At 46.4% G+C, this 23,964-nt stretch overlaps 1 protein-coding gene across 11 annotated transcripts in view; it reads right to left on the minus strand.

The window, feature by feature from the left end:
• Positions 1-23,964, minus strand: part of LOC120804585 (BAH and coiled-coil domain-containing protein 1) — a 63,083-nt gene that overhangs the window by 14,170 nt on the left and 24,949 nt on the right. For 8 of the 11 annotated variants that reach the window (XM_040154094.1, XM_040154093.1, XM_040154105.1 and 5 more), the window contains exons 3-12: positions 16,620-16,802; positions 10,363-10,488; positions 7,785-10,148; positions 6,724-6,838; positions 6,411-6,610; positions 6,063-6,221; positions 4,170-4,471; positions 3,413-3,758; positions 1,551-2,483; positions 57-226 (exon numbers count right to left, since the gene is read on the minus strand). In XM_040154094.1, coding sequence (XP_040010028.1) covers positions 57-226; positions 1,551-2,483; positions 3,413-3,758; positions 4,170-4,471; positions 6,063-6,221; positions 6,411-6,610; positions 6,724-6,838; positions 7,785-10,148; positions 10,363-10,488; positions 16,620-16,802 — 4,898 coding nt within the window. Of the gene's footprint in view, positions 1-56; positions 227-1,550; positions 2,484-3,412; positions 3,759-4,169; positions 4,472-6,062; positions 6,222-6,410; positions 6,611-6,723; positions 6,839-7,784; positions 10,149-10,362; positions 10,489-16,619; positions 16,803-22,189; positions 22,429-23,964 lie in introns of those variants that run through there. The other 3 variants (XM_040154140.1, XM_040154114.1, XM_040154149.1) reach the window with 3 other exon arrangements.

Here is a 23,964-nt window from a genome sequence, read left to right on the forward strand (position 1 = left end):
TAAAACCCTCTAGGATTCTATATGTTAACAACAGCACGCTGTAGTTGCAGTCTTACTGGTTCATTGCGAGGTGTCCAGCTGCATTTCCTGCGTAAATTCAGGATCTTGCGGGCTGGGAAGTGTCGCCCTGAACCCGCACTGCTGCCTTCCTGGGCGCCCATCTCCAGTGCACGTGCTGTGGCCAGGGTAGCAAGGCTCTGAAGGTCAAACATCAGCAACTCCTCTTCTGTTAGGGAACAAAAGAAGAAACAAGGATTTGGTTCACATTGTGTTCATGCATACTTTATTTAGAGACACTAGAACTGAACTAAAAACTTCTAAAAATTTGAAACTCATGTAAAAAGTGAGCAAGAAAGATGGTGGGGTTTTGTGCATGTGATTGCACATTCAACTTCATAACGTGCACAGGTGGCTTATAAGTTGAGCAGTAACCGTGTGATATAGTGAATAAATAGTGAGGAAGAAAGACATTGAGGGAAATGGGGCATATTAAGCCAGCAGGGGTTGCAGCGTAGTCACGGAGACGGAAGAACATGACATTTTGTTCACAACATGACACTGTGTTATGTTTACATGAATAAATAAAAAAATATATACTGATTCTCTTCACTTGTTTAGTACTTGTTTTGGTAAGGACTGTTGTTGGGACATATGCCACTTACCTGAGCTGTCAACAGTATCACATCACAGAGGCAACATCACAGACTCTGGAATCAGTTGATGATACCCTTTTTATAGAAGCCACGTTTGGGAGCAGTTAAATGCATTAGGATGCTGTGGTAAACACAAAACATCCTTTTGCATGAATTAAAAAAAAAAAACGGCTCTTTGAAAAACAAGGAAGCTTTTAAAGGCACTTTAAAACAATGGGGTCTAATTAGCCAGGCAATGCTCCAGGGTGCTGAAAACATCAACTGCTTTTGTGATTACACACTAACTTTCAGTAAAGTGTTGTATTTGGGAGAGAGGAATGCCAATTGTTCTGTCTCTTTCTTTCCTTGTTGTTAAAGTGTGTGTATTTTCAGTTGTGTGTGTGTTTAATGTGTGTTTGGGTGTGTATGCTTTTATGCGCACATGTGCATCAAACAGCAGCAGGATGGAGAGACACAGAGACAGCTCCCTATGGAAAACTGGAAGGGCGAGAGAGGGAGTGAGAAAGGGAGTTGTACACCCCTCACTAGTAGTTCAGCCCTGTCCTCCTGCTTCTTCTCCCTCTCCTGAGGCCTCTTCATCATTAGAACAGCCTTTTAGGAAATAAAAGTGCCTTTAACACACCAAAGAAGAGGAACGGCAAGCAGGCATGCAGACAGCTTCTCTGGGGATGTGTTAGAATCCACCAGAGGCTCTTGAGACCAGCTGAAAGAGAGGAGTATCTGAGAAGGAACACAGAGTGACCAAGGCTAGGCCTGAAGGGGGAGTGGGACTTTGTCTCAGTGGAAACAGAGGAAAAGGAGTGTAAGCTACAAGAGAGAATTGCATCCTGATGATATCAGTGTGTTTCTGTGTGCATGTTAATGTGTATGAGTAATGGAAGACCCACTGTCCCTCACCCTGGCTTCTCCCGCAGGTGCGCTTTCGCTGTTGCAGCTCCAGATCTGCCAGCTCACTCAGAAGCTCCATACCTTGGTGGGGGTTGGGCTGTGATGGTGCAACTGATGGGGTGCTTAAAGGGAACAGGGGAAATGGAGGAACATCTGTACAGAAGGCAGCAGCGATCAGCAACTCTAGACTCCAGTAGCAGGGCACAAGAGGTTTGTGGGGCACTGCGACAGTTGCCTGGCTTGGACTACGGGAGGGAATTGAGGCAGGGGAAAGACACACAAAATCCACTGAGACGTCATCAGTGGTCATCCTGTTCGTGTGCTGCTGCTCGCTGTCCTTTGCTCCCTCAGGGGCCGGGGACTGCGGCTGAGGGGGTGCAGGGGAAGCTGGGTCAAGTTCGATGATTGTTGGTAGGTCTGGCTCCTGCTCTCCAGGCATGTTGACCTTTTGAGCATGCTCAACTTGGCTCCCCTCACCTACTGACTCATCATCCTCTTCTTCCAAGGTGATGACAGCTTCTGGCCTTTCAGACTTCTCTGTTGAGAGGGGGACTGGACAGGAAGCAGCCTCGCACACTGGGCTCTCAGCAGGAGGGCAAACCAGCACCTCTTCCTCAGCAGGCCCCTGTTCCTCTACCTCCTCCTCCCCAGACACATAGTTGGCTGCTACCTCCACCTCCTCCCTCTGTTCTAGAACTCTGTCGACCACTCTTTCCTCCTCTTCCTGCTCCACTTCTTCGGAGGGGAGTGGCTCTGAGAGGGGCCTGACCACTTGGCAGTCTAGCTCCTCCCCAAGGCTGGAGAGAGACTGGGGAACATGCTCAGCAGGCTCCACTTGGACTGCTTCCAGGTCGGCTGGCTCAGCCAGTCGAACATCCTGAGGGGAGGGCCCGCTCCTGTAGCCCATTGTAATGGCAGGGTAGGTGTATCCAGGAGGCAAGTCTATAAAAAGAAAGAAATATAGATAATAGACTCATCAGTTGTCAATATTGGCTAAATGATTCTGTTAAAGCCTGCCACAAAAATATCTCATTATCGTTATTTTGTAAGTGATATTTTATCTGATATACAACAGAAAGCACAATTTTTCTTGAAGAGAGCATTACATGTAGAGGTTTTATGCAAATCTAAAAATCCTTACACTTCAGGCTCCCTCTGAACATTATCCCCTTGCTACCTTTGAGGTCACGAGGGGTGAAAAACAGGAAAAGGAAATGAAGTGGCACTCTGCCTTGATGTCCCAGCAGTGGGGAAGGGAGAGAACCACATGCAACCTTGTGTGAGTGTGTTATTTGAAGTGGGCCAGGCCTTTGGTTTATCAGAGCGCCTGACACAATTCTTCTGGCGTGCGGCGGCCGTTAGCTAGACATTAATGATGATGAAGAGAGTGCGTTGCCTGTGGGGGTGGAGGAGAGGCGAGGGCTGCTACTGAGGTGTTTCTCAGTCATTACTGAGGTAACAGTACTGGATAGCCTCAGCTCAGCCAGCAGCCATTTTCTGTAGCTTTGAGCTGTTCAGTCAATCAGAGGCTTGCCAACCGAGCCACCCACACATATTACAACACCAACAGAAAAAACGAATTAATAACAACAGTGGCTATTCCAATTACCACTGGGTATCACGTACAAGGTAGTGCTATATCCTAGAGTTCACTTTCTTTTTTTGTTGCTGTATCAGACTTATTTGACTTAACATCTGTAACTAGTGGCATCTTAAACTGATTAAAGACAGCATGTTCTTTGACAGGTTTTTATCTGATTTTATCAATGTTGCTCATACTTCAGCCAAGCAATGCATCAAAGCCAGCTGTAAAATGCTGAGGCACATTTTTATACTTTTGTATGCATATACATGCTTTTGCTTATTCCTACCAGGCTCCAGAGACTCTGGATAATCCTGTGGGGGCTGTCCCTCTACTCTCTTGTCCTGGGATTCGGCCCCCTTGGGCATCTGGGGTGGGGCAGGGCTGATGGCAGGCGAGTGAGGGGCTGCTGCAGCAGGGCTGGGAGCAGGGCAGGGTGTTGAAGGAGTGCTTTTGGGATGCGGTCGCAGTGAGGGGGACTGGCAACAAGGGGACAGGTGAGCAGCGCAGGCCCCAGTGGGAGAGGTGTTCCTCTGCGATGGGTTATAAGAGTAGGGCTTGGCGGGTTTGGATGTTCTGGGTTCCGAAATGAGTTCCTCTAGCTCAGCTGAGGGCTCATTGGGCCTCTTCTGCATCTATGGCATAAAAAAAAAAAATCATTTTGATTTCTACATTTGCTGAAGGGCCCAAGAAATCCTGAAGATCTCAAGTAAGTAGTTTTGTATAACAGCAATGTATTAAACAATTCCTTGTAATCTACTCATTGACAGAAAAGCTACTTGCTCGGCAGACTATATTCAGTGATTCCCTTCATTCCTGTGAGAAAATCAGCATATCCCAGGAAAATATTATGGGAGTTAAAAATAGACTAAATAGTCATGTGAGAATTTAAGATGATTCATGACTCACATACGCTGCTTGAGACTTGTTCTATTATGTATGTGCAGATAGATGGTCATCGTCTATCTCTATGTCAATCTATGTTGATCAAACTCTTGTTACGCTAAAATCTTAATGTTTCTTGCATATTTTGACTCTATAATCACCTGTGCATTGTGAGTGGGTTGATGTTGCATGTCCATGCCATGCGTAGCTCTGTGCTGCTGCTGCTGCTGCTGCTGCTGCTGCTGCTGCTGCTGAGGTTGAGACTGTGTTTGTGGTTGCTGTGATGGGTGGCTCTGGTGCTGATGTTGATGCTGATGTTGGAGCTGTTGGTGCTGCTGAAGAGCGTATAGCTCCTGTTGCCGTAGAAACTGGGATCGGGAGTACACAGCAGGATGTTGCATGTGGGAGGGTGGGCCCCGGGCGCCATACACAGGGGGCCACAGCCCTGGCTGCTCCATCACATCTAATGAGAAAAAGGAGGAGAAACGTGACAGAGGGGGCTACCTTAGAACAAAAAGATGTGCCTCCACATACACACTTTTCTTTTGGATTCATACACATCAACACTACGCTCAACATACTTGAATACAACATTGTTATCCTTATCCCTCATTATCTACCTCCTACACAACCATTTCAAAACAGTGAAACCATTATAGATAATTTAAAAATTATATTCACATTTTATAGCACTGACATAGGCAAATCTAAAAAAAAAAAGGAAAAAAAGATTTTTGACTTCACAGACCAACATCTCCCCAGGCAAAAGTAATCCCACACTCTCCCCTGCTCTGAACAGAAAGCTGTCTCTCAAGAACTGCCTAGAGAATTTGCTGGAATGCTGTTTAAAAAAAAAAAAAATCATGACAATGATAAAATGCGAACAGATGATGGTTATAGGTTGATTGGAGGTCAAAATACTGGGCTGAAAATGCACGTTTGTCTCGCCAGAGCACTCATTGCAGCCTTTTCAACAAAAAGTCCCACCTGCCTGGCCAAACCACAGTCTGCGAAAGAGTTCAGCAGGAAGCTTAGTTCCCACGTCTGTGGTAGGACAACCTTTTTCATTATGTGACTTTAAGGACTAGTACAACCTGATGTGGGTGACATACTATGACAGAGGTCCCGCTTGGGTAGTTGTGGGCCCACACTATAAGAAACGCAATACTGGCATTTTTCTATTCTCTTTATTTAATACACTTCTTTCTCATTAACAGTTATGTCCAAATTGACTCACTCTTCCACCCCTTTTTGCCTAGACACTGCAAAAATCCTTGTTCAGTGACATAAACTTGGAAATTCTGATGTTTCCTGTGGGAAAGCTTTTGTGGATGCACTTCCTTTCTCAGCTGAAACTCCTGTGGAGTGCAGAGGGACACACAGTTGAAGATTGTGAGCTAATTAAATTTTGCAGCCTATTCACCGAATACGTGTCTACAAGGACGTTTGAGAAATGATCTTCGCTGTACTCTCACACTTCCGCTTCCTCTGGTGTTGTACTCGGTGTGTGTGTGTGTGTGTGTGTGTGTGTGTGTGGTGGGTGCTCCCTGACCCAGTGAGAGCACTATTTTATGCTGGACCAAGCAGGTGGTGAGCAGGAAATGTTTGAATTGTTTTGTGTGTGTGTGTGTGTGTGTGTGTGTGTGTGTGTGTGTGTGTGTGTGTGTGTGTGTGTGTGTGTGTGTGTGTGTGTGTGTGTGTGTGTGTGTGTGTGTGTGTGTGTGTGTGTGTGTGTGTGTGTGAGAGAGAATGAGCCCATCATTCACAGAAACTTCCGAAGGGAAGTTCCATCAGTATCCTTCACAGGATCACTACAAAATGACTGTGTTGAGGACTAGTCAGTGGAAGGCAAAACTATGGAATAAAGGCTAAATTTAGTGAATTTCTTAATTATGGGGATTTATGTTTGTGTGGCAGATTATGATGGCAACTACATGATTTGTATGTGTCACTCTGTAAATGCATAGTTTATGTGTGCTTGGCAAACTCATTTGTTTAAAGTGCGTTATAAATACACTTGACCTTACAGAGGAGAAAGAAAGGTTAAGGCATACCCAGGTGATGGGTCGCAGGATGGGCAGGAGGCTCAGTGGGCAGGACCACCAGCTGGGCAGATGGGTCCTGAGGCAAAGGCAGGACTGGCTGCAGAGGGCCTGGCATGGCTGCAGAGAAACCTGGGGGCAGATTCTGGTGCAGGGCTGTATGACTTATACCTGCTTTATGAGACGGATTTAAGTTTAGTTTATGTACCCATCATATTCCATGTAAAAAAAAATAAAAAAAAAGGTACAAATGTACTATGTCAATAATCATAATCACTGAACTGATGAAAGGTGCTAAAGTTGAAAGGATTCGTAGGTTTAAAAAAAAGTTAAAATAATTAAATATTAATATTCTCTCACCATAAGAGTGTCCTGTCATCCAGAGGGATGGGCTTCCAGTTCTTGGCATCCAATGATGGTGAGCAGAATGTGCAGCAGGATCTCCTAATTGGCCAGACTGGAGGGAAGTCCCGCCTGGGACCATGAGATGAGAGGTGAGGTCACCGTGACAGCTGTTGGAGGGGTGGATCCTTGCAAATTCCACCCTTTCCTTATTATCCCTGACATCAGGATGACACAAAGAAATGGAAATACAAATGAAGATCATTAAACTGGAGGTTTCTAACATATGGGTTTGAATTGGGTATTAAGCAGAGAGTTCACAGTTGCTTACCTGATGTATGTATCTCTCTCTCTGTCCAAACAAGTCAGTCCTATCTGTTCCCCAGTCATTCTCTTCCTCTCCTCCTCGGTGGTGGGATCTGAAGAATACATGGAGCGGGGCGGTCCTGTAAGACAAGCATTTACTTAGCCATTAGCTTTCACTGTTGTGTCTCTTGGTGAAAACAAGTCTCCCACCATTTCTAACAACTCACAAAAGACTTGGAGTGAATGCTTATTAGGTTGCCTCACTATACACTCATAAACTTTTGTATTTTCTGGCCTATTGCTCTTTATCATACCTTTACTTGTTTCTCAAAAATTAAATCAGTCCTCTGTGAATGTGTTTGTTTTGAGAGACATTGTATTTCAGATATCACAACTTAGATTTTGATGAAATCAAAGCAACGGTGCATCTCATCACTACTGTCCACTGTTTTCAAAATGACACCATGAATGGGGGGGCAATGAGTACTGATCTAAACAAGGACACATACTGTATGTGTTAATGATTATGTATATTTGTTATGTTAAACTCATGGTGCTACAGAATTTATTTTGATTGGGACTGCTAAATTTAATAAAAAGCAAGATTATGTTGTTTTTTGGAGCCAAGTTTAGTAATATTGACATCATATAATATTAGTTATACTGACTTAATGTAAATTCCTGTTCTTAACATTTACAAAGATTTTACTTATTGGAATTCAAGTATTAATATCTGTGAAATTTACCAATTTTTGTTTAAGGGTAACAATTAATCGAAATAATACAGAACTCATGTAAAGTTGGATAGGCATGTTTTGGGACTACTGTGGAGAAAAATTAAATTCAAACCTATGAGATGTAAAAGACAGTGAGAATGAAATACCATACATGAGTCTTAAATCATTCACCAAAACTGATGGTTTGTCTCATCACTGCAAAAAATGCTCTGTAGAACCAATATTTAAAGCTTTAAAAAGTTTATATCTTGTTTTTCTGGTTTCTTTTTTTCCACAGGTCACAGATGAGAAAAAAACTGGTTTCTGTTCCCTGCATCTCATTTATGAGGCAGCTACTTAGACTGCTTACCTTTCACAGAAGGATGTACCCTGCCCTGCCGGCTGTTGGGATGACTGTCTGCTGAACGACAAGGTGGCTCTCTTTGTCTGGCCACCGCCACTGCAATTCCCACTGGCGGCTGCCGCACCTCACTTTCCCCATGACCTGCTTCCCCCATATCCCGGCTCCGCCCACTGTAATCAGGGCGCTCGTTGTCATTGGATGGGCCCTTCCTGGAAGGTAGAGTCTGTTTGTTGCCCTGCAGGGCACAGCTCCCACCAGCAGGACCTGATTTGAGGCTTCCCAGCCCCCCAAAGGGGCTTTTCTGGGACAGGAGCAGTGGCTGTTGCTGGTTGCTGTACTTCAGTAGGCTTTTCATGGCACTGCTCTCCCCCTGGGTTGGACCCTGGGGCTCAGGTTGCTGCTGTGGCTGCTGCTGTTGCTGTTGCTGACTGAGGGGAGGTGCAGGGGGAGGCTGGGAGGGGGGAAGGCTCATACCTGGCTGCTGCTGTTGCTGTTGCTGTTGCTGCTGCCGCGAGTGTTGCCCACCAGTGCTCCCTAACTCCATGTAGGACTTCCTCTGCTCTTCCTCGGGTTGTGACATGTGGTGGGGAGGCCTCATGGCCCAGGGAGGCACCGGGGGCTGCTGGTGGTGGTGCTGCCCACTACTGTTGCTGTAACCATAAGGAGACATGTCCATCTTTCTTTTCAGCTCCTGACTAGTCCCCTGGTTCAAGTCAGCAGGAGAAGAAGCATCTGGGCCAGGTCGGCCATGTTGCTGGTGGCGTATCCTGGCTACCTTTTGACCATCTCTCTGTAAGGAGCAGCTACCTCCTGGACCAGGGCCAAGGGCTGTTCCAGCCCCACTATGTTGACCCATGCTTTTACTTCCAAGTGGGGAGGAGTTAGGTGGGGGTCCTGAATGGGAACAGTCTCTGTAAGGAGAAGTGTTTACAGAATGAGGGACAGAGTGTCCAGCTTTCGGCCCCTGGGGCAGCGAGGGTCTGAACACATCCATGTCCACACCACTATTGATACACTCAGCACTGCGTGATCGTACAACCTGGTGCTGCTGTTGGGGATGTGGAGGCTGTTGTTGTTGGGTAGGTGGAGGAAGCTGTGAGGGCTGAAGGTGTTGGTGGTGGGACTGCATCCAGTCTGGAGCTTTCTCTGTCTTTCTGTATGGGTGCTGCTGCTGTTGTTGCTGCTGCTGTTGTTGCTGTTGCTGTTGTTGTTGTTGTTGTTGCTGTTGCTGTTTTCTGTGCCAACTACTATGGTGCCCACCGCCTCCATTCTTTTCTATTACCTTGTCCTTGGCATTGGATCCTCCCCCTCCACCTCCCACACCCTGGCAGTCAGGGTTACCAAGCTGGAATGGCCCACTAGTTTTGTCCCCCAGGTCTGCCACAGATGGCACAAATGTAGGTCCTGTGACTTTAGGTTCTTGCCCCACATTGGCTGTTCCCCTCTCATGTGAGGCAGGGTTGGGTAGAGGAGCAGAGGGAGGCGGGCAGAAGAAGTCCGGATGGTGGTGTGTATGGTGGGAATGATGTGGGTGGTGTGGGTGGCTTGGGTGGAGCTGAAGGCAGTGAAAGCCCCCTGGGTGAGGATGTGTATGGGGGTGAGCATGAGGATGCGGATGGGGGTGTGCCCCTCCAGCAGCAGAACCCATGTGTAAGGGTGGGGGTACAGAGTAGGACAGTGAGTGGTGGAGTGGTGCCTGACCCCTTTCCAGACAGTCTGAAGGTTGTTCACTGATTCTCATCTCCCCAGTCACCCCCTCTTTGGTGCAGCGACTACTGCCACTGGACCCCATATGTCTGCCCTGGCTGCTCCCCCCAGCCCCCATAGCGCCAAGACCTGTGCCCTCCCCTCCACAGCTGGACATGGAGGCCTTAGCCCCAGCTCCAGTTCCTGCATCTCCATTTTGCATCTTGCCATTGTGCAAGCAGGCACTGAGGGGCTTGCCCATACTCTGAGGGTGTTCCTTGCTGTAGTCCATCGTGAGCGATGCCTTGTGCCTCTCCAGGGCCCGACTGTTCACCTCCTCCAGGGGCAGTGGGTGCTGTGGATAGTGTGGGTGCTGCTGATGGGAGTGGGAATGGTGATGGTGTGTGGGCTGGGGTGGCTGGTGGCCATGGTGCTGTTGCTGCTGCTGTCTTTCCTTTGCCTCCTGTTTGCTACTGGACCTCTCCTTGTCCTTGACAGGTACCACTCCTCTCTCGACAGACCCCTCTTTAAGACCCTTATGTAGACCTGTCCCTACCCCTGCATCTCTGTCTCTGCTGCAGGACCCCTGAGAGTGGCCTGAACCTGCCCTGGACATCGGTGGCAGACTGTGATTGGCTGAGATGAGAGGCGGTTGGGACGGGAGACCTCGAAGATAGAAGTTCTCTAAGAGAGAAAAGAAGGCAGGCCAGTGAAGACAAATGCATTAGTCAAGAAGGGAAAAGGCAATGACAGAATTAGATTATTCAGCTCTCCTGATAGTGTCCCTAGGCATCCTCATATCAGTATCCCACATCAAATTACACCATACCATGTTGTATAAATTGGATTTAAATGTCTTATTTCTGTCTGATTGAATTTTAATCATGTCATGCCTCACCTTTTTGGGTGTCATAGAAACGGTGCTGCCCATAGAGAACTCCACTGTTGGCATGGTGATCCAGGTGGCTCATGGGAAGGAAAGTGTGGGCCAGACTCCCTGAGAATCGAGGATACCCTGGAGCTGCTGAGATGGATAGCAGAGAGAGGGTAGGAGAGAATTGATAAGACAGGACAATAACCACCAAGATGCAGTTATCAAGACTAACCCAGTATAATCCTTCAGGTCCAATGCAGCTGGTGGTGTTCATACGCAAATAAGTACTGGCTCTGCCTGTCATGTTTGCTTTCCATGGCTGAGTTTGGAATGTAAACAATACAAGACAAGCTTGGGGATTGCTGTGATGTATGAAATTTGTCTTTGAAACATATGGCTCTTTCTTTATCTCTGTCTAAGAAGTGGTGGTGGCACCTCCATCCATCTGAAATGGATTGATAAGGACAGATTTGTAGATTGTGTTTACAATGAAGTGAGAGCTAGCCAGCTGACCTTTACTGACCTACATCAGGGGTAAAAGGTCATTTGGATGTTGGGCCTGTAAGACAGTATACCTGGACTTATTACATCAAGCACATCTGGAGGACATTTACACCACAACCAAACACAAAACTAATTTTCCAGTGGGACATTCAAAAGCACAAAGGACTCGAGGAGAGGTGGAGCAGAAAGAAAACATGGATGGAGATGAAAGCCCATCACAATATTAGGATAAAGAAACGGCATCACTATGACAACCTACTTCCACTGCAATGGGGTAACTATAACATCAAACAAACAAATCAATATGAGTTGAATTAGCCGATCTCTACTGCTGTATGATTATTTTTTCACACAACTGCAAAAAAGAGATTTGATAATAAAATCAAAGTACTGTAAATTATAAATAGGGCAGGGTGGGCGTATGGTGACATCTTTACTAACAGCAGTGCTATAAATACAGTGAATACTCTACTTAGCGTATTATGTAATGTGATACTTTAAAAAAAAAAAAACATGATTATGCCATGATTAAACTTGTGCCATCCCCATCTACTCCATGCCACGCACAGGTTAGAGAAATAAGAAAAAGAAAACTAACCTATATGCACTATCACTATGATTGAACCAGTTCCCAGAGACACGTAGTGTTATTTTGTGTTTGTGCTTCTTTTCCAATCTGTGTGACCGTGATCAGGACAGACAGGTCATGTACTGTCCACCGGCATCAAATATAAGTATCTTAGTGACCTCCAATCTAAACAAGTCCAGGTGCTTCACGTCTCCTTTTCCCTGCTTCTGCACCTGTGTCACCCTCCAGCCTCACTTTCAAAAACACAACTCACAGATGGAGTGAAGGAAGGAGGAGGGGGATAAAGAGAGGAAAACATGGCTCTACGAGCTAAATGAAAGACAGACGTATTTGTGTTGGCAAGCGCGTGACCTGATCCCAGAAATCGCAGATGCAGTTCATTTTGCCGCGTGTGTGTATGTGTGTGTGCGCAGCGGCATGGTTTTTACAGCAGCTCCGAGTGTTGAATGTCTCACTTTCTGCCGGTGGAACAATGGGCCCGATACTGTGAGCCGGCTCTGGGGAGGGAGGAGTGTTGTTGTGGGCTTAATGACCTCGTCTCAGAGCGGCCTCCGCATCCTCCCATTAATTAATGAAATGCACAGAGAGGGCAAACAGCCCTGCAATAACACAGGAGGTGCTGCTTGCTGAGGAGGGCAATTGGGCGATAATTACATACCCTCACTTTTTCTGTTTTTTTTTTTTTCTTTCACCTATTTTTCTACCTCTCTTCCCTCTCTCCCCTTTTGTCTCTCTGTCTTTTTTGCTGTCATGATTAATAAGCACACATTTATGCCAATTCATCTACAGATGGAGGAGGGGGGATCCTTTGTTTGAGCAAGACGTTTTCCTCTGATTTTGGGAGGGAGAAAAGCAGAGAGCTGTTTGGCAGTCTTTATCCAAGCTGGGAGAGGGGGCTTTTTTTTCTGCGGCAGCATGTTGTTTGTGAGCGTGACGATTGACGGCGTAATCCCTTTTCACAGCCTGGTCTGGCTGTGCCCGATAATGCCAGCCTGCTCAGTTTCAGCATGCCCTCCATTGGGGCGGCAAGAGGGGGACTGCTGGGCACGGCGGAGCCCATTCAGCCATTAATCTGGCCAGGACAAGGGAAGCTGCTGCTTCTGCTGCTGCTGCTGCAGGCGACGTGAGCAGGGTCTTAGTGCAGTCTGCTGACTGCACAGCAGCCTCACTCTCTTTTGCTCCCTCCACACATTCACTCACACACACACACACACACACACACACACACACACACACACACACACACACACACATAAACAAGTCAGCATTGGCAAGTGAGTGACAGAGGGGAGTTCACAGCGCATGCCCTCCTTTCCACAGGCGGAGCAGGGGCGAGAGGCAGAACAAACAAAGCTGCATCCCAGGGAGGGATTTCCAAAAGTTCTGAAGGTATTCCTCACAGCATGGTGGGATGAGAAAAGCAAAGGGCTGGATATAGAGCAGCACCTAGAGGCAGAGGAGAATTAAGCCTGCCGAAATACAGGCTGATGACAGAGTATTTCGTTACCATCCTCTCTCCACTCCCATCCAGTCATCTTATACCTGCTCTGAAGACACCAGCCCATACAATTACTGATGAGGGTTTCTTCACTTTTGCTAAAAGGCTACATAACATAAGGGCTGAATTGTATACTGTCTCTGGGGAAATGGCTATAACTTTTCAGAGATAGAGAGATAGAAGGACAGAGATAGAGCATGGCAGAGGAAGACCAAGAGGAGAGGAGCAGGCTGAGCTGCCTGTCAAGTCCGCTAATTGAGAAAAAGTGACAGAACCATCAAGACACAGAAAGGGAGGAGAAGAGGAGAGGAGACGAGATGTTTGGTGGAGGAGGGGCAGCACTGTGGTGGATCTCTTCAGGTTTGACTAATTGAAAGGAAGGGATGCAGGCTGGCACGAGAAAGAGAGAGAGAGAATGAAAGCGGCAGGAGTATGTAAGAGAGGAGAGGTGGGGGGAGCAGCTTAAATCCCACAAAAGGAAAAGCTAGCAACTGCTCACAGAAGGAAAGATGGACAACTGAAGATAGGCTTGGAAAGGCGTATCAAACAGAAGTGGATTAGACAGGTGTGTGCAGGCAATTTTGTGTGTGCATGCATGTGTGTCTATTTGTGTGGTATGTGTGGACAGAGATATGGGACTGCGATTGTTTTTGGCATAGCGTAAGAAGTCATTTGGACCAAAGCCAGCTGGCCTCAGGCCTGTGAGGAGCCTGCAGGTTTGGTTTTTTTTTTCACCATTTTTCTTTTTTAATCTTTGCACTCAGTTGATGCAGTGGGGTTTATTCAAACGGTTCCAAACATGAAAATCAATCTTTCAAAAGCTCAGTGGGCCTAATCCATTTTACCAGGTGTTATGAAAAACATTTTACATTACATTTATTAAAACGGGCACTACACTGAATTTTCCTTTTCAGAGTTGTGTGTGTTTTTTTTTTATCCCTGTCTTCTTGCAGCCACAATCACTCTGCCACTCCTCACTCTCTCTCTGTGACAGTGAGTCCACATCTCCCCTCAGCAACACACAATGGCTGTTACTGTATTTGGCAATCAATGTGAAGAGAGAATCTAAAACAAAAAACCTATTTTAATCCATGCTACCCTCTGACATCATGAAAGCCACTAATGGTTCAGTTCTTGGCACTGTCGCCTTATACAAAAATATCTCAGCGTTTGTAAGGCAGTATAATGTACGTTTTCCTTTTCCCAGCACAATAAATCTTTAAGCTAAAGTTAACACAAGACTTTTCTGTACCACATTCACTGACTCTCTCTGCCAAAGTTATCTTGATCCAAAGGAGCATACCACCTCTGTTATGTGGTGATATTTATAGGTGTGCTTAATGTGTCACTCAGCTAACAGTTTGTCGCTAATGGTCCCAATAGAAAATTGGTCTGTATGCACGACTTAACTGGCCCTCTCTGTGTACATACTCAGATCATGTCCACGCTAATGCAGGTTAAGTTAAAACCACATCTTTTTCTCCCTGATTTGGCCTTCCAATACCAGAAACTGAGCATTGAAAGCTCTCTCCTAATTGTACAAATTTGAAGCCTCCATTCAGAAGCATGTGACGATTATTGTATAGAAAAGAAGAATTTGTTCTTAACTGACTTACCTTGTAAAAGGTAAATAAATAAATATCTGATAAATGTGCCTTTGATTTAGCATGCCCCATACACTCACAGTCCACTAGGAAAGCATTCATCCACAAGTGACTGGTAAGCAAGTTACTAATGAGATCAATGTTATCGATTATTTAATACATGGTAGTTTTTAGCTCTTTAATCTGTGGAAAATGTGTCAGAATAATAGCAGAGACAAAGACATTCTGAACCATGACAGGTGTATGCCAGAGACATGAAGATCACACAATAATCTTTGAATACAAATTCGAGCTGCTATGCTTGGATTTGCATGAAAGCAGCCACTTTAAAAACACACTTGCAAAAAAGAAAAAAAAAAATCCAGAGAATATTTTTAAGGTTACGAGTGACACACTAATGCACCAACACACACGCACAAGTCAATGCCTGCTCTGCTGCTGGTGGGGTTCTGCTGACACCCGGAGAGAGGAGGCGAGAGTCTGGGTAATTGTGCCGCTCATTTTGATGACTTGCTTTTTATGCAAAACAGGAAAAAGACAATATGCAATTATCTTGAGGAGGGAACAGCTGAATGTGGTTGATGAACAGTCTGGATTCAATCATGCTCTTAGTGCGTTATATGCAATTAAACTGCAATAGAGATAATGGCCTCCATTGCCAACTGAGTAATAATCCCAGTCATAATCACCTCCATTACTTTTATTAGGCTTGGCATTATCATCATCACTCTTATTAATATTATTCTACTTTTCCACAAGTAGAGTCTTTGACAATGAAACCCTGAAACTATAAGGTAAAAGAAACACTGATGCTTATAAAATGCGTTTGGAGGGAAAATGTTTCTGACTGAGCTGATACAAGAGCTGATATCTTATTCAGATCTGTCCTTCCTGTCTCCATGTTTATTTGAAGAAGTGTAGAGTTTCACCTTCTCTCACTGCTGTAGCAGCAGTCCACTGACTCTACCCCTGGTGGCCAGGACATGAGAGTCTGGGGGGGATGGGTATTGGCTGCACGGCATCCATTGGCTTAACACACTCAGGAAACACCTCAACTGCAATGCACCCAATCAGCCCCTGCCACACATCATGCAACTGGGGCACCGCTGATCAGTGACCACAAATAAGTGCTCCCCACTGGCAAACCCCCATCCCCTCCACAGCCCCATCGCCCACCCGACCCCACCTCCTTCCATGGGCTAACAGATGGGCTATTCATAGAAAATAAATTAATACGAAAGGACTGAAATAACGAGTCTGTCAACTTCAAAGACTGTGGTTCACTAGATGGTTGTGGGTGGCCATCGCATCACGTAATTAGCAAAAGATAGGTAACAGGTAAATCGAAAAGTGACACAAGTGAAGTCACAGGTGAGCAGACTCTGCTTTAATATATCAGTGGGTAGCATTGCATGGGTCTTACATTTATCTGTCGTCCTTAACATTTGAATTCTCTAAATACCCAAGCAAATCTTTATCCTTGTCTGACTTCCTGGCTGTATCTAAGCAGAAGCGTGAGGTGCTTAACTCAGTGTGTGTGTTTATATTTTTCTGACTGTGTGTATGTGTGTGTGTGTGTGTGTGTGTGTGTGTGTAGCCACGGTTTTGTTATGCTGAGAGTTCGGTGGGAACCACCCTATGATGGAGACACCAGCTGAAAGCTCTGCAGTCAGTGCAACCTCTCACTGGCCTGCATTTGCACGTGCTGCCTCAGAGAGCCTTGAGTGACATTCCTGCTGACGTGAATCGAATACCACAAGATTCCTTGGCTGAACTTTTGACCCGTGTCCCCGTCCAGAAACCATGGCATGGTGCTCCATCCCAGACATGTTGGGCCTAGGCCTATTTTGGTTCAAAAATAAAAGGGTGGGAGCTTGGCTCTTGCTACGCGATTACAAGCCGTGCTTTGGTGGAAACCTAACACGGCCAAAAAATACACAATATCAGAGTAACAATACAACGTGTAAAGCTCTGTCCCAATACTGCCAAGAGATGAATATAGCCTTATCCACATCCAGGCGAAGTGGTCAGATGAGGGGTGAGAACTGTGGACATGTGTTTGTGTACATGTGTGATTTTTAAGTACCTTCATGCGAATGGGGAAACCAGATTTGCGAGGCGCTGGAGTGCGGTCCGCCCCGGAAAGAAGGCGAGGAGGGCGAGGAGGGCGGCCGGGATGGGTGAGACGGGTGGGAAGGGGGGGAACCCAGACTACTGGCCAGAAAGGTCCCCATGAAGGAGGCGGAGGAATTGCCCATCAATCCACTGCCTGCATTCCCACAGGGACAAAGGTAAGGAGAGAAAACATGGTTAGAATTAGAGGAGTGCATGTAAACTGTGACCAAAAAGAAAAGAAAAGAAACCAGCAGATTTAGATGTAGATGTAAAACGATGGAGCCCACTGGCCCTCTAGGTGGAATCATTAAACCAGGCAGATTTGATCGCCGCTCCGGGGAGAGGGTGAATGAGTGAGATTGTGTGTGTGTGTGTGTGTGTGTGTGTGTGTGTGTGTGTGTGTGTGTGTGTGTGTGTGTGTGTGTGTGAGAGAGAGACAGAGAAAGAGTGTGAGACTCTCCTCCCCCTCACTGACAGCAGAGTCCTCTCCCTTCGTCTTCTCTCCTCCTCTACCTCCCCTCTCCCCCCCACAGCAGTCTCATCTCTCAGCACAGTACACACACACTTCTTCTCTCTCTCCCTCTCGCTCTCACACACTTTTGCTCCCGCTCCCCAGTGTCCCTTTCTCAATTTCACTCCCTCCCTCCATTATCTTATGCTCTCCATCTCTCACTTTCATGCCCTCAATCTCTCTTATTGCTCTGCTCCATTTCACCTTCTCTCTGTCTCCCTTTCTTTTATTCTTGCTTTCTCTCCACATGACTCTGACAATCCTGTACTCCTCTTTCTTCTTTGGTTCCATTTTGGTCTTTTGCTCTTTTCCCTTCCTGCCTCTGCTTTGTCACAGTGGCCCTTTCTTCTCTTCTCTTTCCTTCCTCTGTCCCATCTCGATGAGCCTTTTCCCAAACCCTCATTGTCTCTTCTTTCCCTCCCTCCGTCCCTCTTTCTTTCCGACACATAGCATTGCTTTGCTTTGTTCTTTACTATAATGATGGCACCAACAGAGCAATCTGTCCCTGGCTGGCTGAACTATGTGTTTAACAAGACTATGATGAGTAATTGACCATTTGTAGCAACGCCTGTGTGACTGGGGGCTGATTGTCTATTATGCATTGCTGGGCAAGCTGGAGAAAACACACTGATTAACCACTGCTTAAATTGCATTCCCATTACGCGCCCGCCAGTGCACTTGAGCGAGGGGCCTGGGTGCCCGGCTCTTTGCACATTCATTTCCCCCAAGTCACACTACCGTGAAGTCTCATGCATATGTATGAAGATTCCTGGACGAAAGCACACATGCACGTACTTGCACAAACACACACAGTGCATCAAACACTGCACGCACAGCGCAAGCTCTGAAAATGTAGGGGAGAGCGACATGGTAAAAATCATTATCAGCCCCTCATGACGAGCTGATCTAACAAGGAACGCCGTGTGATTTGATTTTCTTTAAGCATGAATCCGTCCAAACATGAATCGATCCTTTTCTGGGAGTGTGAGAACAATTGCGTGGAAGTCTTAATCAGCCAGGCAGTGAGCGAGCACATCCTCTGGGCAGACAGCAGGGATAAACCCATCAGTCTGCTGCTTGCTCCTTCACCGAATAGGCTATGGCTCATGGGCCAGAGCACAGGAGCATGCAGAGGCACGCACACGCGGACACACACACACACACAGACACACACACACATGCTTCACACTTGCATGCACTTTCTTGCACACACACACACACACTTCTTTCACACTTTGCGCCACAGCCCCAGACAGGTGGAAATCCCCCACAATCCCCAAATTTACAGAGCCCTACCTCAAAAACTACTTTAAAACAAGCCCTGGTGGGTGTGGGTGTGTACACACGTTGGTATATCAAAAACTCAGTCATCTTAGTGTTTAACGAGCACAGTGCAAAATAGCCTCCGAAATTTGACCACAGGAGAAAATATAAAAAGTGTGTAATTTTTCTTGTTTCGGTATTGGTAATTATTGTTGCCTTGTTTTTTGTTTGTCATTTGTTTTATTATTGTTTTAGGGAAATGTCTGGTAAAAGAGAAAACCTGCAGTAAGCGGTTTCTAACTATGAGTCAACTTTTTCAGTCAAATTCGGCAAAATCAATGAAAACTTAAACTGAAGGTTTTGTTCTGATGTGGTACTAGGGACAAAATACAGAACACAAAACTAACATTGAGAACATCCACTACAATTACAAACATTTGCATGATAAAGCAGACGGAACTGATGCAGAAGACTTGAAAGATCTTTAAGAGGCCTTCAGCCACTTAGGAATGGGTGCTATAGCAACATCGCACATGTAGGTGGGAGGCGTTGTGAGTTAGCCTGATGACATACTACAGTATCCATGTGTTTATCCTTCTCAGACCCCCTTCCCCTCCTTCCTTCTCCGCTGCCAACTCCTATCACCCATGTCCCTGTGGAGCGCTCCTGGCACAGCTCTGTGGAGTGCAGGGTGGGTGTCGGGGGCAGTAGGGGGTGGATTATGGCCAGCGTGCTCGTCAGGCACACATCCAGCCCCCATCATCCAGACACCCAGGGCTCCTGTATGGCACCGCCCTCCCCACCGCACACTCATCGATACCCTCTTTCTGCGTGTCGCCCCCAGGAACCCAGGCTTTCCTCCGCGCCTCTGGCTCACATAAATCAGCTAATCCTCCTGCATTATTAACAGCCTCACCCCAGAGAGAGAGAGAGAGAAAGGGTGAAAGAGACATAGAGAGTGACATAGAGAGGCCGCAAAGCCCCTCCTCACACACCAATAGAGGAGAGGGCCTCTGCCAGAAAGACAGGGAGAGGAGGGGGACAATTCATAAAAAAGGGGATGTATAGATGTCAGGCAAGGGGATCTTTGAAATTTAAACTGATGTTAGGGGAGAAGGGGATTGAAGGAAAACCTTGGTCTAGGATCAACTCATACATGAAGCCCTTCCCACAAGGCAACCAGATCAAGTCTCTAAGTGATCCAATTTGGCCACAGGGTCTGGACTGGGAGAAGGGCGGACCACTGTTCCAATCTGAGCTGTAGTAGGTGCAGAATAATAAAGCAGCGGCCTTCACTTCTGCCACACTGGCTGTTTGCTGACTCCGCAGCCTGTCACTCACACTAGATGGGCCCTCCTTCGGTGCTATGTCCACTGTTTGTTTCATGCTGAGAAATATACTGTGTATGATGCCGTGCAAAATCTCTGTCTTTCTCTCATACACCACTACAGTTCACACCATTGGAAGCCTAATGAATCAGAGGTGTTGGTGAGAAAGCACACAGGTAATAAAAGTGGGCTGGTCTTCCTTAGTGCTAGGGCAGTTTCAGTTTTGGTGCCAACCAAAGCAGTGCAGAACAAATGGAGCAAAAATCCGAGGCATGACAGCAACAGTGCTGGACTCACCATAACTGTTTATTTAGCAGCTTATTAAATGGTGACATGGATCCAAGGAGCCTGCTACCGCTGTGCCGGCTCCTTGTAAGTTGTGTTTCCTTGGCCTCCGTTTGTTTTTTTTTGTGGTTTTTTTTGTGGGTTTTTTTGTGGTTTTTTTGTGTTTGTTTGTTTGTTTTTGAAAACCCTGTTTATTTATTTCTCTGGTTCTTAACCGATGCCAGCAGTGCACTTGTATGAGCTCTTAAGAAAATCGGGTCATGTGCATCCTAATTGGTGCCGATCCCTGACAGCGATGAAGATTAATCCTATTAGAGAGTTAAAGGAGACGGGAGCACTGGGGTGGGGGAACCCCACCTCCCTCCATTGACATCTAAACATCCCACCCTGACACCCTCACTAAAAAAGTTGTGTTCAAATGGGTTCAAACAGAAAAAAAAACACACAAATATTGCTGAACCTCTGGAGCTGGAGGTGTTAACTAGTGCTACTGTTTCGCTCCAGCGTGGGTGCGCAGGGTGAAAGTGTCCAGTTTGTGCACAATAACAACACCACCACCACTAATGCATACACACACACACACACACAGTAATGTGGGCCCATGCAGAGGCCCCCCTGGATGGCACAGAGTGAGCAGCAGGCGGAGCAGGGAGAAGGTCTAGTTGTCATGGGAACGAAAGAGAAACAGCGCTTGAGGCAAGGAGGCTGAATGCTAGCCATTACAACAGCAGTGGACGGACGAAGTTGGTCAGTGTGTGCTGCTCAGCAACAACAGCCCTCCTAACCTACCTCGAAACCCCACCCAAGCCACTGTTCAGCTCATAAACACACACACACACACACACACACACACACACACACAAAACCTTTCTCCAGAATTTATTCTGGTTGGGCTACAGAGAGGGAAGTGTCATAATCTTTGCCCGGTTTGGGTCACTAATCTGCTCCAACAAGTGCCCCTACCCATTTATGTAACTCAAGGATGAGTAGTTGTTTGGTGTGTTAACGAGGAATTATACAATAATGGGATGTAAAGGGATTCATCTAAGTATGGGCCAAGCAGTGATGGGAAAAAAAGCTGAGAAGACAACAAGCACCCACCCACAACATGTTGTTCTTTTGAATGCTGGGCATCAGATCAAAATTTCCTCCTGGAGAAATACACACCCATTCACACGCACTGGTTTGCTTGAGCATGGCAGTGCGCGCACACTAACACACACACACACACAAGCACAGATCTACAACTATGCCTATTGTCTAAGGGAGGATAAAGTACAATTATTTCCCCATGCATCATATTTCCCTGTCTGCTTGAAAAACGAGCCAAGGTAGTCTTCAGCTCTCTGGTTTATCTGCAGACGGCACCCTGAAGGGACGGATGGACGTGTCGTCTAGACAAGGACACCAGACAGACAACGAGAGATGAGAGTGATGGTGACAAGAAAAGAAGAGAGACGGGGAGAAAATTGCAGGTGTGACTGCATCAACCTGTTCTCCACAGCTCAATGATCAGCAAGCACCAGAGAGAGGAGATTAGATGAAGAAATACCATGAGATAGAAACTCACACACACATAGAGTACACACCACCAGTTTATATGACGTCCTGTCGCAGAAGGAGTCAGTTAGCACAAGGCAGTTGAGGTTGCACAGTCAGCGGTCAGTGCCATGTGGCAGCCAGGCTCTGTAGCTCTTCACTACGCACCCTGAATGATTACAGCTCACATACTCTCCCTCTGTCAAGTCCTGTGGCAAAACACACACTCCCTTCCTTCTTGTCCCGAATAAATTAAACCAATGTCACCAAGAGTTAGAAGATTAAAGAGAAAACAAGTAACCTTAGGTTATTCCAAGGGGCTGCTTAAAATCCAGAGGCTACTTGCAGTAGCTGTTGCTGGCAATGCTTCAACTCTGACACAGTGATACAAGACACTGGAACATGTATTAGTAAGATATAAGAATGGGATTACTGATTTCAAATAAGTTTTCCTATTCAAGTCATTAAAAATATCTGTGTTTGTGTGCCCTCAGCTGTTTGTGTTAATAGTTTGGCTCTTTAACACTTGACTGAGATAAGGAAGTCGGCTAAAAGCGGGGAGTAGAGACCGAAGACAGAAAGGATGAAGAAATAGATATCTGAATGTTTACTTACCAAGTAAAAACATATTGAGCAGGATGTCTGTTGGTAACAGAGTTTCACTCCCACTTCAGTGTCTTTCTCATCAGAGTTTCCTACCGATGCTGTTCCATGTTCTGCCCAGGAATTCAGACGCCCAAGAAGAAGCCAGCCAGACTTTCCACACACATATTCACTCATAAACACACAAGTAAGTTTTTAGACCCTTTCCAGTAACATAGGGGAACCGGACTGGATTGGGAAACTGCACACACCAGTGGCCCCAGACAGACTGCACACACTACCCCGAAGGGCCGCTGACTAACCCAGCGCCTACTTCCTCACAATAAAACACAAAAGGAATTTCAAATGGCTACTAAAGTGGGGGGATTTCCTTCAAACAGTCAAAGTCATCTTGAAAACATTAGCGCAACTGGTAGCCAAGTACCTCCTCACTTCGGAAACAACTGTAGCAAGAGTTTTTTTTTTTTAGTTTTTTTTTTTCTCTTAATTTGTTTTGTTTTGGTTGCTTGCCCCCCTACTTTACAAACTCCTTCCCTGACTTTATCTTTTTGGGTTGGTTGGTGGTTGTATGGTGGGGCTGAGGGAGTGGCCCCCCTCTACAACTCTAGAAGGAGGCTGGTCTGATCAGAAGCAAACTGAAGTGAGAGAGAGAGAGAGAGAGAGAGAGAGTGAGCAGGCGGTCCAGTCCTGGAGCCGGGCCCAGTGCAGGGGTGGGGGAAAGTGCCAGCAGCGCACGCCTCCGACACTCTCCACACTGCGTGCCTGTGGAGTGAGTTTAGTGGATGTGGTCAGTGCGGGGGTGGGAGAAGTGGAAAGGGAGCAGGAGAAGCAGTTGGAAGAATGGATGGAGGAAGAGAGTGAAAATGATTTGCCTGTACTACAAGGCAACATCCAGAGGAGGGGTAAGGGGCGAGAGTTTAGACTAGAAGTGTAGATTAGGGTGTGAGGAACTGTGAGAAACTCTGAGAATGAAAGCGCAGCAGAGAGTGTGTGGGAGTGTGTGTTGCTGAGCATATGTGAGCCCCTGTGTGTGTTTGCGATTGTGTGTGCGTATGGTGGTCGTCTCACTGAAGTTGACAGCCTGTGTTTGCAGAGTGGCTTTGTGGTCAGCCGCTCGCTAGCGATTGAAGCGATGGCAGGGTAAAAGGGATTCTGGGAATTTTTTTTCGCAGAAGTGCTATGCAAATAAAATTGGCTCGGGGAGGTCAGCTGAAGCACACCGCCCACTTCACCCAGCTGTTTATACAATATACAAGTTGACATGATAGGGATAAGAGATTCTAATCCTAAACAAATTAGTCCAACTGGCTTGTCCCAGCTTGGCAGGGAGCCTGAAAACAACAATGGGTCCACACAGGCCGTGATGCTACAGAAAAAATGGATAGGAGAAAATGTATCTGAGGGATTTTTTTTTTTTTTTCTAGTTGGGTTGGAGCGATGTCAAAGAACATGCACACATCCCACCAATATATGTTTCATTCCGTCTTTTCTCTTTCTCACCCTCATTCATTATTTTTACAGTAGTCTGCAAAAACATCTCTCATGGCAAAGCAGTTATAACATGTGCCGCTACCTGGGCAGCCTCCTCGAGGGGTATTCCACCTCAGTTTTATCGCAATGAATGATTCATAAAGCCCCCTTTTCAAAGAGGGTTGTCGTCATCAAAAAGGGGCTCCACCTCTAATCCCATTACCCCGGTGCCATCAGCGGTGTGTGTGTGTGGGGGGGGCAGAAAGAGATAGCAATGTCTGGGAGAGAGGCGTTTTATGGGCACAGTAAATAAAGAG

The sequence above is a fragment of the Xiphias gladius genome, chromosome 3 (assembly GCF_016859285.1).
Source record: "Xiphias gladius isolate SHS-SW01 ecotype Sanya breed wild chromosome 3, ASM1685928v1, whole genome shotgun sequence".
NCBI classification, from domain to species: domain Eukaryota; kingdom Metazoa; phylum Chordata; class Actinopteri; order Istiophoriformes; family Xiphiidae; genus Xiphias; species Xiphias gladius.